This window comes from Mytilus trossulus, chromosome 1 (assembly GCF_036588685.1).
Source record: "Mytilus trossulus isolate FHL-02 chromosome 1, PNRI_Mtr1.1.1.hap1, whole genome shotgun sequence".
NCBI classification, from domain to species: Eukaryota; Metazoa; Mollusca; class Bivalvia; order Mytilida; family Mytilidae; genus Mytilus; species Mytilus trossulus.
The window spans coordinates 20,332,232-20,349,250 of NC_086373.1; the positions used below are offsets into that span (position 1 = coordinate 20,332,232).

At 30.8% G+C, this 17,019-nt stretch overlaps 1 protein-coding gene across 1 annotated transcript in view; it reads left to right on the forward strand.

The window, feature by feature from the left end:
- Positions 1–628: 628 nt before the first annotated feature.
- The window catches only part of LOC134718085 (guanylate cyclase soluble subunit beta-2-like), a 74,692-nt gene continuing 58,301 nt past the window's right edge, over positions 629–17,019 (forward strand). Inside the window, exons 1-2 of the mRNA XM_063580578.1 lie at positions 629–883; positions 12,215–12,288. Coding sequence (XP_063436648.1) covers positions 881–883; positions 12,215–12,288 — 77 coding nt within the window. The 5' untranslated portion in view covers positions 629–880. The remainder of the gene's footprint in view (positions 884–12,214; positions 12,289–17,019) is intronic.

The window sequence follows — 17,019 nt, forward strand, 5'->3', positions numbered from 1 at the left end:
GTATCATAACAGTAGCCAATCAAATAATTCATATATTATACACTGAAAACGGCATGCACAAATAATGCTTGATATTTGCATTTTGGGCCCATGAGTTCTTTTTCGAATCATTTAAAGCTGATACTTTCTAAAATTGAATGAAACTTTTTGAACAAATTTAGAAAAGTTGTGACCTAAATCTAGCTGAATTTAAGATTTTATTAGAATCACTACTTTTAAACAGCGTAGCTTTTGTGTATATATATATATGAAATATAGTTGGTCTTATAGTATAGTATACTACATGTAGATCCTTTGTCTTCTGTTTTGCGATATAATTGCAGTTTTATTAAATATCTTCAAACAAAATTGATTTTACTAATTTGCTAGGATAAAATAAGTCATTATCATGCCTTGCATATAGTATACTGCATTTGCTTAGAAAATCATCAATTCGTAAAATCCTTATTTTCTGTAAATCACGACAAAGCTTCTATAATACGTACCGCAAGAGCTTAACAGCTCAATATATTATAACACAATCCTGTTATAAGAAGATATTGTATTTGATACAATATTCCAGTATTAACGTGCCTTTATAAGCGGTTTTTATATGTATATTATAATTACTTATCTGATGCAAGTTTTTATTGTGGATCTTATATCATTCAAACACTGAATTATCAGTAGAGATCTACAGCAAATGAACATCTATGAATGGTCTGTGAAATATTTTATGAAGTCCTACTTGATTACAGCTATTATAGATCTATGACAGCGAAATTTAAATGTCATTAATGTTTACATGGCTCGCAAGTTTAGTCAAGTGGTAATATTGGAACAAATTCAGATAAATCGAGTGAAACTGACATGATTTTCTATTTGGAATATTAATATCGATATGGTAAGTCCATTTAATTTTAAATATTCTGATTATCTTAAATAATTTCGTATTAATAATAGAAGGTAGTGAATAACAAAAACTACACCTGGATTAATGCGTTCGGATTTTCCCTCTCTGTATCAAATAGTATGAAAAAAATGTTGCTAGATAGAAAATATCAAAATCATGAAACTAAAATGCTACTTTTCTTTTTCAATTAAGTTTTTATCAACATTTGTGTTTGGATTATATATTATTTAAAAAAAAAAGTCCCCCTTCCCCAAAAGGTAGTGAGCGGGTCTCTGTCTATTCGTCTTTATGCTATATACATGAACTGCTGTTTATTTTGATACTCTCATTTGTGTAATGCTTTGATTTGTATTATGTAAGAACTGTTTAATTCACGTATGTTGAGATGTTGTTTGCTTGTTTAAGTGCATTTCATTTAATTTTGGAATGATTATAATGATTCCTTACTATCTTTTGTATCTTTGTACATGCTTGCATGATTAAAATACGCTCTAGTGCTTTTTTACGGAATTTATTTTTATGTTTAAACTATTTTTCTTATGATTTATTGATTGTGTTTGAAAGAAAATTACAAACTTTTGGTTCCTAGTAATTTGTTGGTCTCTTGTAAGATAAACTAGACTTATGATTTTGGAATTAAAACAAATTTAGATGTTGAAAATCTCGTGTTGTATTTTTGGTTTACAGAATCTGATTCTAAAAGACTCGACAAATATTTTGGAGTAAATTTTTTTTTTAATATAGATTAGCCTGAAATGCTTTATAGTCATGTATTATCTATGATATCGGCACACTGTCACATTCATAAACTATTTCGCTGGAAGGTTTGCTGTAGTTATGTTCGTCGGAATTAAAAAAAATATCAAATGATGAAAATCTTGTATGTTATTTTGGTTCGAGAAGCTGACAAAATATGACTCGACAATTATTCTGGAGCTAAATTACTTTTTGCCTTATACATTATTAACGATTTATGATCATGTATTATCTTCGTAATCGGCAAAATGTCACATTTGTATAATAATTTGCTAGAAGGTTTGCTGTAATTATTCGTCTAAACTTATTCTTGCTGCACTTAGTATAAGTTTAACTAACTGTCTAATAGAAAGATGTTGCAGGTTCACTATACTGTACAAATGCAACAATAATATAAATGAGCTAAAACAGGAGCATCATGCTGAACAGAATACAACCTTTGTCTCATAACGTTTGAGAATACAGTTTGTATCGTATAATTCATAACAATATATCGCTTGAAAATTTCAAAGTGTTGATGAAGCGTGAATGTCATAAAAAATGAAGAGAAACATGGCTATTTAACAACATTTGCCATACATATACTGAGAAATGAATTTTCAACATGCATGTTCCGCTAATATATTTTCTAAAATACTATCTTCGTTTTGTTTAACAACTTAAGGACGTTATATAGCAACTTAAATTGATATACGGAATGGTCCATATATGTCTTTTACACGACAATTGTTATATTGCCAAATTTCATATCTTTACACCTAAAGGTAGTCAAAGTTGCCAAAATTTATTATCGGTGCACCCGATTATCATAGTTTTTATAAATCCTTTGCTTATATTAAATTATATATAATACATTTAACTGGTTCTCCTCCTGAATCTGCAAGATCTACAAATCGGAAATTAAGCATTTTAAAACAATCAACATTGGTTAGAGGTATAGGGGGAGGGTTGAGATCTCACAAACATGTTTAACCCCGCCGCATTTTTGCGCCTGTCCCAAGTCAGGAGCCTCTGGCCTTTGTTAGTCTTGTATTATTTTTATATTAGTTTCTTGTGTACAATTTGGAATTTAGTATGGCGTTCATTATCACTGAACTAGTATATATTTGTTTAGGGGCTAGCTGAAGGACGCCTCCGGGTGCGGGAATTTCTCGCTACATTGAAGACCTGTTGGTGACCTTCTGCTGTTGTTTTTTATTTGGTCGGGTTGTTGTCTCTTTGACACATTCCTCATTTCCATTCTCAATTTTAACATTAATAGTACAAATGCATATCCAAACTGTATATATATAGAACATTGACATCTTCACTATATAACAATTAATGTCTACATTTCCGTTATACCTAAATAGCTACAATACATAGTACTTTTTAAATTTGTAACATTGTATAATACAATACATAGTACTGATTTAGTGCTCCCTTTCAAATTTGTAACATTGTATAACTCCATTATTATAGTATCGTGTTAATTGATACTTTGTTCCGATATTGTAATATAATTTAAATAATTAATAAATCAATAAAGTCATTCATAACGTTTAACAAACACAGTAAATACCCTTTGATTATAGCATTATTTACAAGTACGTTGCTATATAAACATATTTATTAAAAGGACATACATTTATGAACTTATATCTTACATTAAGGCAAGGTCATGCATACAGATCATTTCTAAGTCAGGTATATAATGGTTTGCTTTTACAAATTGTAACTTGGATTGAGATTTGTCTCAATGACAATCTTATCACATCTTTTTATATCTAAATATACATCTAGCTCTAAAAATAGTTATTACGACTTTGATGTTCTTCATCCTAAATATATAAATCTTCAGAAGAACTACAATAAAGGCTCTGTAACTTTGTTTCACATTGAAAAAAAGAACATGGATATGTTGAGTGTTCACCAATCAGACAGCGACTGTACGACACGAAAATCAATAGGCATCTAGAGGCCTAAGTCAACGGACGACGTTTACAGAGATAGCTATCTATATATTTCGAAAATCTCCCAATAACCCAGAATCACGATTTATAATTTACTTTTCAATAAATCTAAAGTGAAGTATCAAATGTCGGTCCCCAATCGGAAACATGAAAGTAAAATAACGGATAATCGCTAATCCCATTATGGGGAAGTAATTATCATAGTTATTCAACTGTAAATTCTAAATTATTAAACCTGCTCGTTTGATATCATGCCACAATGCGTAAATTTGTATAGAAGTTCAAAACAAGACAAACAAAGAAACCTGAAATTTTGTTTCAAACTATAAATTAAGGAACTGATGTTACTAGAAATAAACCAAGATGCACTGATTTTTGGTATCATATGGATCTGTTTACTACTTCCTTGTTTGCACTGTCATTGAACATTGTGACGAACCATCATTCATACTCCATTAGGTCACTAAATGGAAATATTTCTATACTTTACTTGCAAAAACGACAATGTCACCATATTATACAAATACAGAACGTGTTTTGTAATGATACGATCTAAATCATGCAAATGAAAATGATTTGTAAACAAAAGGGTGTTTATGTTAGAAAAAATAAAGGTTGATGTTTACCAAGTTTAACGATATTAATTGAGTTTGATGAAAAAAGTTGAGAAGCAGTGATATGAATGTTTTTAAGTAGGAACCAAATTGCATTTGTCACTTCTTGTGAATGTCAATATATAATAAATTCATTCATCTGATTGTTTAAAGTGTTTACGAGACGCAAGATAGTACAGATACTTAAGTTATCATAGTGAACTTAATTAGTTTGTTGGCCTCTTTTGAAGTGTAGGTTAATGTAAACAAACGACGAGTTAAATAATCAGAGTGTGTAGGAAAGGACATTGTAAATTCAGATACATTTTTGTGAATAAATAAAATAAAAATATAAATCAATGAGACAGAATCGAAACGATACTGAAAGCAAAGAGTCATCTAAGGGTGAAAACACTGTCTTCCATAGTATAAAGATGTGGTCTTCAACACGGAGTCTTGGCTCACATCGAACAGGAAGATATATAAAGGGTTCCCAAATGACTAGTGTGAAACCATTCTAACGGGAAAACCAACAATCTTATCTAGACACCAAGAATCACTTATTAACAACATCAGCAAACGACAACTACTGAACATAAGATTCTTATTATAGATGATGTGTTTCCCTCGGGTTTAATTTGTGTTCATTATGGCGATTTTAACAACAGTGGTATGCTTTTAACAGAAATATTGCTGCAATAAAAAGACAACTGAAATGTTAATTTCACAAGGTCTCCGATTACCATCTTCTATCGGTTGATGTTAAGGTTTCACAACTCATTTATGACATTAAAACAAACAGTTAATGAGCCCATGACGAGTATGAAAATGTTGTTTTTTTTTATGATTGATGAGTCTTTTAAAGATGAAACGCATCTCTTGTAAATTTGATTAATAGTCTGGAATCTGATGAGTTTTTACATGCCTTGGGTATGTACAACAATAGTATATCGCTGTTCAAAAGTTCATAAATCGATTGAGTAAAAATAAATCCGGGGTACAAACTTAAATCGAGGAAACACATCAAATATAACAGAAAAACAACAGAATAACAAAAACAAACGCCAATGCAACATACATAGAAATGATCTATTAGATAGCAACTGTAATATTCAGAACTTGATACAGGACATTTTAAGAAAAATATTGGTAGGTTGAAACTTGTTTTTGCGGCTAACTAAACCTGTGAATATCAAAAATACAAAAACCCAGGTTCAACCAATCTATCTTTCACACTATTGATTGAGGTTTGGTCCCCAGAGGATCACAATATTAGCAGTTCCCTTCATGTAATGTCCACTTCTTGAAATATTATGATTTTGTAATTTTCCGAGGGTATCATCTACAGCTTCGTTAAATTTGTCTCGAACAACTCATTGAGGTGTCCGTTAAGATGACCGGTTACTTGTTAACATTTCTACCCTATCCAAAATATCCTTTTCTTACGTAAAATGCTATTATAAATAAATATCCTGAATTTCTATTAGAAAACAACAATGAAAAAGTCCAATATGATAAGAAGTTAAATAACAAAAATATCAAAATTCGAGGAAAATTCTAAACGGAAAATACATAAGCAAATGACAAAATCATAGCTCAAACACATCAAAAGAATGGATAATAAATATCATATTGGTACGGGCGGTTTTTTCTATATAGGGAATGCTGGATTTAACCTAGTTTTATAACAAGCTGAACCTCTCACTGACATTCGCTTAAAGTTTCCATTATTCTGACAGCGATGTTATGTGTTTGTTATTTCGACCTCTAATTTAAAACTGTGACGATTTCGTTAACCATTATGTACGTTTTTAAAATTTCTGTTTTCTATAATGTTGGCATATAAACAAAAAAGTTTCATTACCGATGAAGTTTTTTTTAATGCAAATTGGCCATTGAATCAAAAGTTGTTCGAGTTAGTCTGAGCAGAACGGTGAACTATCAATATTGTACATGAGGAACTAACGAATGAAACATACCTCAGCATGCACGACGCGAGTTAATTGAACATTCATCAGACAAATATGCTAGAACAGGAAATATACTAAACAAAGCTTCATCCAACTTAGCACTTATTACCAATCAATCCATTATTTTCTTAAATACAGCCAATTTTAACAATGAAGGATGAATTAAAATGAATGTAAAGAAAATGCTTCAGAGGTCTACAGAGATAACATATTCAAGCCCAAAAAAATCAATAAATGGCTTAAGCAAGCTTAAATTTAATCTTCACATTTGTTGGTTGTATTACAATGTGTTTTGTTTTGTTAGTTTGTGATTGCTGGAGATATTCAGATCAAAACTTTAATCATACAACAGAAGAAACGACTACATCAAGATCAGTCCATCTACCATTCTGTTTTATGACAAACAATCAGTAGTCTAGTAACACCAAAGATTACCTAAAAATACCGAAACTCCTTAATGGTTACCAGCTTTTCACATACTATAGAAACATTGAATAAAAAGTGGGAATTTTTTTTACGAAACGATATATAATTCATATGACTTATATGATTTTATCTTTAGAGTTGCTATATTCCATAGCATAGAAGTTTTCACGTGTAAATCAAGCTACCAACAAACGTGCTTCTTCAGTTTACGAAATTGCATGTTGACTATAACTTATTTTTGTTACCTTATTTAGATGACAAATGTGTCACATAATTTTACATGAATGAAACATAGTATAGAGTTAACAACACTTGAATAAAATGTAAAGACTAACAGTTGTTTTAACTGCAATGGCATTTGGTCTTTGATGGTGATTTGTTGCATTGACAACACATCTTCTTATCTTTATATGGGAACCAAAACAGTACAAATTGAAACGCGACAAACTCAAAAATATAATAGTCTGTATTGCTTAGTTTGTTCAATGATAATTATTATAATAATATCGATTGTTGGTTTCAAAAATCTAAACTGTATATTTGTTTTCGTCACTAAATAATAGACCACTCGCATTACAACTTTGTTGCATTAGAAGATACCGGTATGCCATTTCAAAAGAAAGGTTTGCACTAAATTACTTTCATAAATTAAATTAAAATTTCCAAAGTTATCAGCACAATTTTGTTTTCTTCCTTTTCGAATATTATTTTGATTTTGTGTATCGATTAAAGAATAGATTGAGACATAAGATTTATGTTACTAGCAAAATAAATCGCGTAAAAGTTTCCCTATTTATGTCGAAAATCTTATGTACAAAAATTAATAAAGGCAGGATAGATTATAAAGTATTTATATGGTCAATAAGAAAAAGTAGTTATAAAATTAAAAATTGGAGTTATACAGTGATTGAAATGTTGAAACTTTACAATATGGACCGATTTTGTAATGTAGATGATTATATGCTGGATAAAAATATAATTCATCAGTTAGAAGTTAATATTTTTTATAATAATAAAACTGAATGGAGTACAAGACTTGATTCTTATGGTCAAGGAAATAAGTTAAGAACTTATAAATTGTTTAAATTTTCATACTCTACTGATCAAAATTTGTTGCAAAATATACCTATTCAAAATCGCAGTGCATATGCGAAATTTAGATTTGGAGTCTGTAGCACCTTTAAAAATTGAAAATGGTCGTTGCGAAAGATTAGATTTAGATAAAAGATTATGTTTCAATTGTGATAATATAAAAGATGAAAAAACATGTATTATTAACATGTCCATTATATGAAGATTTAAGGCAGTCTTTATTTATTGATTATATTCAACAAAATGATATGTTAAAACTTTTTAACTTTGTCAGATGATGAAAAATTTATTTATTGATTATATTCAACAAAATGATATGTTAAAACTTTTTAACTTTGTCAGATGATGAAAAATTTATATTTTTGTTCAAAAATGAAAATATTTGTACTTTTGTAGTTCTGTTGCCAAAACCTGCAATAATGTATTTTATTACGACAAAATAGTATCTTAGACTGTTAAAAATCGGTTATTTTTATCATGTACATCAGGTTTTATCCTTGGATGTGCATGGTGATATTGCACTTTAAATTTATGTTTTGTATAAATAACAAAACTTATACTTGTGATTATATTGTGTTTATACTTGTATGTATGTGGTGAGGCTTTAATAAACTATTGAATCTGAATTTGAATCTAATCGGAGAAAAATCGCAACTCCCTTATTTCTCTTCCAAATGCGATTTTATATAAGTACCTGTAGCATTTGATATTGTCAATCAATTTTCTACTGATTTGATCTAAGTTAACGTCATTATTTTCAGTTAATATCCTGTTTCTGTATGGACTCTCATTGATTTAACAATAAAAAAAACTCTTAAAAATTGGTACTAATGTTAACGTGCATTCCAGATGAAAATTATTTCCAAACACGTGGCATTACTGAAATCGGTATTATTCTTTTTAATCTCTACAACTAAATCAGTTTCGTTGTTTGCAGAATATCAGTCCCAAGGGTATCGTACGTTCAGTACACATCCCTTCGATACTTGAAAACTTTAAATCATACATTTTTATGATGTGTGTTTAGAATAACGTAGTACTGCTATACTTGAAGGATTGAACCTTTTCATGCAATGTTGAAACAAGAAGTATTGTGTAAGCATCGTAAATCCATACTAATTATTGGTCCTTGTTAATGTATGGATATTTTTTAGCTTTGTCAAGACAGGCTAGTTTTTGTTTATCTTTACTGTATTTATGAAATATCTTATCAATCTTTTTGGATCGAGCGTACCCGATGAAGGTTATTTCACAAATAGGCGACACGCGCCTGTGTACAAAAAGTACGAAAGCCGATAATTTCTCATAAAATGACATTCAATTTCACTTAAGTTTTTTTGTTTGTGGTTAATCTTTATTAAAAATATAGATTTAATCAGAACACCAGCAAGGTCATTAGGATCTTTCGATTTTGCAAAGTTTATCAGTATATCATAAGGATCAAAGTACGAATTGATTTTGATTCATGACCAATATCATCGTATAATATATAATCAAGATATTTGAAATGATAACTTTATATAGGAGGTAACATAGTATTGTGATAAATATCAACATTTGTTTGACAGTTTTCTGTCCATTTTTTCTGGTTTTTTTTTAGAAACAGTCCTTTAGTTTGGATTTGAAACAACTTAAATTTTATTCTTCCTCTGCTTCTAAAGGTTCAGTTTAATGAGTATTGATCCTTCTTGGTATTAACTGCACAGCTTTATCAGATAATGATTTTTTGTAATTAGTTCTTCATTAGTGAAGTTAATTCTATATTTCAATAAATTTGTTGATCATTATATTGAGTTTTCGATTTGTTTGTTTAAAATCTACAACACCGGTAGCATGATGAACAAGTATGTTTGTTCCGCGACTTGAATCGGAAACAATTTATTTCGTATTTGAGTCAATGGTCGTAGTATTGTATGTTTACAAAATAAAAAAAGATTAAATGTGAATGTCTTTCCTCTATCACATAAAGCTGATTTATTGATATACTTTAGTCTTGTGTATGTTTTCCATGACAATGAATGCTTTGTTTGCTTCCTCTTTGTAGTAGTAACAAGCACATGTTCTGTTTTTTTTCTTTTTGATATTTTTTCTACTGAAAATAAAACTGATATTTTCAGACGTCAGATCTTATCTGTTATTAAATTTAATTTTTAGGTTCCTAAAATATCTTTAGTTTTGGTCAAACCGAATGAACGATTAATTTTAAGTAATTCATTTGGATATAAATGTATTTAGGTAAGCATGGTCCCTTTTTAAAATAAGTTTGAGGAGTGAAATTGTTTTCAGTGTTACAAATCGTGATTCCCAATTCTTTTTTGTCAACTTGTTTCATAGACTTTATGTTGCACTTTTTTCTGCCTGCAACGACATAAATGAGAAAGTAGAGACGGACCTGCTTACCTCCCAGAGCACCTGAAATTACTCCCAGTTAATTGTGGGGTTCATGTTGCTCAGTCCTTTAAATTATCTTTCTACATTGTATTCTGTGTATTGTTAGTTGGATTTTTGGTTCCTTTCTGTTTTTTAGTTATGGCGTTTTCACCTCATGAGTTTGAATGTCCCTTTATTTATGTAACAAATTTATAACAAGCATATTGTAGTACCACTAGCTCTCGAAATGATCAAAAGTGATACCAAGAGCATTCGAAGGATAGAAATATCTGGTTAAAAGATGATACCTGGCGAACTGTGCAAATCGGACAAATAAGTGATCCAAATACCGATACATCATGTACATTGTTAGATATTTGTTAAAAGTAAAATTAACAAAAATACCGAACTACGTGGAAAATTCAAAACAAAATGTCCCTAATCAAATGGCAAAACTCAAAGCTCAAACTTATCAAATGATAACCTGGTCGACAAAACTCAATTAATCGAAGTTTCAGGACGATAAACATAGTTACTATCTTCGATAACAGATCGTATAACCGTCAATTATAATTTCGCTTTGTTTAAAGTAAAGTTCGAATTTGTATCTTGCAAGGATTAATAATTTTTCATTATTGATAATGCTTTTCTCCGAAGAATGTTTAACGGTTCCAACTGAAAAGCGCCATAGAAATAGAAATTAATCATTTTACTTCGTGCATTAAAAATGATATGACAATATTTCAAATCTCAAACACGATTTATCAACCTGATTCTGTTTTTTGTATACATAACTAGTCAAATTTTGATATATGTATTGTCAAACATCATCATTGTTTTGTCATTCATCAATACTGATTTGATTATCAGTTTAGATTGTATAATGTAAGATCAAGGTAGATTCATATATTTTTGTTCTGGAAAAATACAAATATTTCAAGATTTCAGGTTTGCGATATGAGTGAGGTAGTTATTTCTTAGCTTCTCTTCCGTTAGACTTATAGTTCGACCTTCCTTAGTACCAAGACAACAATAATATGGCATTCTTGTGTAATTACAATTATTGCAAAGATTAGGAACATACTATGAGATATCCTTTTGTTGTTGGTGTGTGTACACTTACTGTTTCCAGAACAATATTGTGCCATCTAAAAAGTAAATAAAATAACAAAAATACCGAACGCCGAGGAAATTTCAAAACGAAAAGTCCTTAATCAAATGGCAAAATCAAATGATAAAACTTATCAAACGAATTGATAACAACTGTCCTATTCCTGTACAGGCATTTTCTTACGTAGAATATGGTAAATTATACCTGGTTTTATTTGTAGATAAGCCTCTCACTTGTATGCCAGTCGCATAAATTTCACCTCATTGTCAACTTAGAAAAGTACCGAAATGACAAATGTGAAACAATTCAAACGAGAAAATTAACGGCCTGATCAAATTGATGAAAGTAAAACAAATTTATTTTGAGAAAAAAAAACGACAATACTAATTTTTTACAGGCTTTAAACTTGTAATAGGTTCATACAGAATGAGAGCCGTGGTGTAGTGGTTAGTGCATTGGACTACTAACACAAAGGTTCCTGGTTCGATTCCCGTTTGGGATGAAAATTTCAGGAACTCAATTTTCGGCTCTCCCTTGACACCATTTGCGAGTATGGTCTTGAGGAAACGATGATAGTCCGTCGGAAGGGGACGATAAATGGCTGACCCGTGTTAAGAGAGAGCCATATCTCTTGCACGTTAAAGACACCCTTGTAGATTTCGAAAAAGAGTAGGCTAATGCCGCTACAAGGCAGCACTCGCACCCGCAAAGTGGAGAGGGATTAATATAAGTTGCAAAACTTGTTTCCCAATCCACTCTAAATAAATATGTTTAAACTAAAAATACAGAATGTGACGAGGTTTAACTAGTTAGTAGGCACGTACCCCCCCCCCCCCCCCCTCCTTTACTTGTAGCAGTGGTGTTCCGATACAACATAAGATCAAACTATACAATTCAGATGAAAAAGACTTTATCCGTTAAATCGATACAAAACAAGACTACATAGAACAACAATACATGCAAATGTAGTTTAGCTTTACAATGACTGTGAATGCATATTTTTCTTAACACTGTAAACGTAAAAATGAATAATATCCAATTTTGTTTTGCAGTATGGTCAAATTCACTTGTGCGTTCGTGAACTCGTTCTTGAAAAGTTCGGACAAGAAGCATGGGACAAAATCATGTGAGTATCACAATTTTCTAAAATACAACATACTAGCTATTAGATACGTCATCCTATTTGTCGTTCAATAAATATCAGTAACAAGAGTAACGGATACTTTTCATGAAGGGAGAAGGACGAGTTTATAAAGGCAATAGTAGTATACCGCTGTTCAATAGTACTAATTCGATTTGACTAAAACAAATCAGAGTCAGAAACCAAAACTAAGGAAAACACATTATGTTTTATCTCTTTAGGTCGACTATTTTACCTTATACCTTGAAAAATAAAAGTGTATATTTGGTGAATATTATGCCAATAAATTACCAATAAATTTTACCAATAAAGTTAATAAAATATTTTTAAAAAAGATGAATAAAAAAATCAATATGCTATTAATTCACTGTCAATAATGAAGGAATTTAATCCAGATATGTAAGTTGTAGTATCTAGTCATTTACGATTTGGCTGACCTTAATGTAACATATGCACCAAAGATGACAAGAAATATGATCAATATGTCACAACCAATATCATGTCCTCTTTCATGCCACTGCCTTGTTACTAGACATAAGCAGTATAAACCGAACAAATAAGGGGTTAAGTGATATTCTAAATGCTTACATGTCTCCTGTGTTATGGGGTTTTGGTGTGGTGTTAAGTAACATCTTCAGCTTGCTGTGACTCTTGTTTGGTTTTTAGCTGTTTTAGTCAACCTTGTTGTCTGTATGATGGTTTTTGTTGTTGCTTCCTTCAAACAGTTTCTTAGATTTTCCGAGTACAAATGTATCTGTCAAAATTCGATACTTTTTAGCTCACCTGGCCCGAAGGGCCAAGTGAGCTTTTCCCATCACTTTGCGTCCGGCGTCCGTCGTCGTCCGTCGTCTGTCGTCCGTCGTCCGTCGTCGTTGTTAACTTTTACAAAAATCTTCTCCTCTGAAACTACTGGGCCAAATTGAACCAAACTTGGCCACAATCATCATTGGGGTATCTAGTTTAAAAAATGTGTGGCGTGACCCGGTCAACCAACCAAGATGGCCGCCACAGCTAAAAATAGAACATAGGGGTAAAATGCAGTTTTTGGCTTATAACTCAAAAACCAAAGCATTTAGAGGAAATATGACATGGGATAAAAATGTTTATCAGGTCAAGATCTATCCGCCCTGAAATTTTCAGATGAATCGGTCAACCTGTTGTTGGGTTGCTGCCCCTGAATTGGTAATTTTGTGGAAATTTTGCAGTTTTTGGTTATTATCTTGAATATTATTATAGAAAGAGATAAACTGTAAACAGCAATAATGTTCAGCAAAGTTAGATTTACAAATAAGTCATCATGACCGAAATGGTCAGTTGACCCGTTAAGGAGTTATTGTCCTTTATAGTCAATTTTTAACAATTTTTCTTAAATTAAAGTTATCTTTTACAAAAATCTTCTCCTCTGAAACTACTGGGCCAAATTCAATCAAACTTGTCCACAATTGTTATTGGGGTATCTTGTTTAAAAAATGTGTCCGGTGACCCGGTCCACCAACCAAAATGGCCGCCACGGCCAAAAATAGAACATAGGGGTAAAATACAGTTTTTGGCTTAACTCAAAAATCAAAGCATTTATAGCTAATTTGACATGGGGTACAATTGTTTATCAGATCAAGATCTATCTGCCCTGAAATTTCCATATGAATTAGACAACCCTATGTTGGGTTGCTGCCCCTGAATTGGTAATTTTAAGGAAATTTTGCTGTTTTTGGTTATTATCTTGAATATTATTATAGATATAGATAAACTGTAAACAGCAATAATGTTTAGCAAAGTAGGATTTACAAATAAGTCAACATGATCGAAATGGTCAGTTGACCCCTTTAGGAGTTATTGTCCTTTATAGTCAATTTTTAACCATTTTTCGTAAATCTTAGTTATCTTTTACAAAAATCTTCTCCTCTGAAACTACTGGGCCAAATTAATCCAGACTTGGCAACAATCATTTTTTGTGTATCTAGTTTTAAAAATGTGTCCGGTGACCTGACTATCAAATCAAGATGGCCGCCACAGCTAAAAATAGAACATAGGGGTAAAATGTAGTTTTTGGCTTATAACTCAAAAACCAAAGCATTTAGAGCAAATCCGACACGGGGTAAAATTGTTTATCAGATCAAAATTTATCTGCCCTATAATTTTCAGATGAATCTGACAACCCATTGTTGGGTTGCTGCCCCTGAATCGGTAATTTTAAGGAAATTTTGCTTTTTTTGGTTATTATCTTGAATATTATTATAGATAGAGATAAACAGTAAACAGCAATTATGTTCAGCAAAGTAAGATTTACAAATAAGTCACATGACCGAAATGGTCAATTGACCCCCTAAGGAGTTATTGTTCTTTAAAGTCAATTTTTAACAATTTTCATAAAATTTGTAAATTTTTATTAACATTTTCCACTGAAACTACTGGGCCAAGTTCATTATAGATAGAGATAAATGTTAGCAGCAAGACTGTTTAGTAAAGTAAGATTTACAAACACATCACCATCACCAAAACACAATTTTGTCATGAATCCATCTGCTTCCTTTGTTTAATATTCACATAGACCAAGGTGAGCGACACAGGCTCTTTGGAGCCTCTAGTTTTCTGAATCTTACTGAAAATCAATTTAGTGTAGGAAGTAACACAGATTTTTCTTTCTCATTATATGAGATTACGTTTTTTCGTTTTTTCTTTTTCTTTTTGTTACTTGATTCTCTTTGCACAAAATAATACTCTTCCTGCATAAACGGTTATCAAAATAGGAAAAGAATTACTTGCACATTTTCACACACGACATAAACACATTATCTTGTATAAAACAGAACGCCATTTGTATAAACAATAATTAAACACATATAACCTCCTTGGTATAAAAATGAATATCGAAAAGAATTTCTAAAGTAATCTATAGATATCATAGAAATAGCTCTTCAATTGATGTGTTTTATCCTGAAAGTCGTTGAAGGGTTTCTAAAAATTAATATAGATTCTCTTAGTTGAACTTTCTTGAAAAAAGTTAAATATGAAAGTTAAAATGCTATCTTACACCAAACATATATGTATTAATTATTTCCCATTAAAGGGGCATTCGACTGAATGTTCACATATATAACTCAAATTCTCATATATAAATTATCAGATACTAAAACGGGCGTATTGAATTTCCGCTAATTTTTCCAAGTCCCAATACTACGTTTCCGCAAATTTAAAGTATAAGTTTCCGCAATTTGTATTTATTACTTTTCCGGAAATTTTCCTGGTAAAGTATAAATATTTGAATATATATTAGATAGATTATTTATTTTATCTTTTTAATAAAGAAAATGCTCTGATCCTATATCTACAATATACTATCATGTATAACTAGTTGACTCGGGAAAGGATAAGTTAAACTTCATTGAAAATCTCAGTTTGGTTTGACATACTTGTCCATCAATTAAGCCGTTACTTTGTCTCGTTTTAATTGTTTTACGTTAGTTCATGTTGCGGACTTTTATAGCTGACTGTGTAGTATGTGCTTTGTTCATTATTGAAGGCTGTTCGGTGACCGTTTCACGGATTGGTATCTTGTGGAGAGTTGTCTCGTTGACAATCTTACCACATCTTTTTATTTCAATATCAATATTTCCTATGTATTTTAGTCTAGATGCCGTCTAATTAACTATAAAAGTGGCCTCCGATATGAAAACAAAAAACAATATAGTAATCATCGTTTGTATCTGTAAAAAGAGGTTTTGGTGATCGAATCAGTCAATCAAATGATTTTCTTTCCATGTCTCATTATTATTTCACTATTTTACTTTCATAAACGATTTAACAAAAACTCATATTTTTTTGTGTATTATAACTCGTAGCTAATGCCTCTTTTAAATAGACTGTTAAACATTTCAATTTATTCTTGATAACCTAACACAGTGGTTGTATTTTCTGTTTCCAGATGTCTGGTGACTTTCTGGTATTTAAATTTCCTCTCAATCACATGTTAATCTATATTCAATACTTTTTATTGGATTAATTTTCAACACTGGAACATCTACGTTTACCGTTCAATTTATAGGAGTTTTCAGTAAAAAAAATTATCAAGTCACATAGGGCTTGAACAAATTAAACAATTTTTATTATTTATCAAGTGTCCGTTCCCAAATGCCATTTATCTACACTGTTAAGTAAATTTCATTGATTGAAATTAATTACAAATTCAATATCATTTAAATCAAGCAATTAGAAAATAAAATTCAAGAACTATTCTTATCACGATTTATAATAAATGAATATCGAAGTCCCTGTGATATTCTTTAACTTCGTGTTAGAGCTTTGATTCGAGCGTCCCTACTGATTTTTGTAAACGAAAGTAAAATCACAAAAATACAGAACTCCAAGAAAATTGCCAAATCAATAGTTCAAACACATCAAACGAATGGATACTGACACAGGTATTTTCTTATGTAGTAAATAAATAAATAATAGAAAATGTTGGATTAAACCCGGTGTACAATATTTTTATTCCGGTTTCTGTTATGAGTTTATGATAGTAAAGTTAAGAAGAATACAGTAAAGGATATATATATATGTAAGTAAGTCTGGGCCAGAACAACTCTACAACAGATTTATCCATCGGATCACCAACAGTGATGGTGATACATGGTTGTGTACATTATGTATATACAACTCGTCTAAACATCAACCCAACAATGTTAGATCTGTAAATTCGCTTTCGCAATTTTTGTGTTC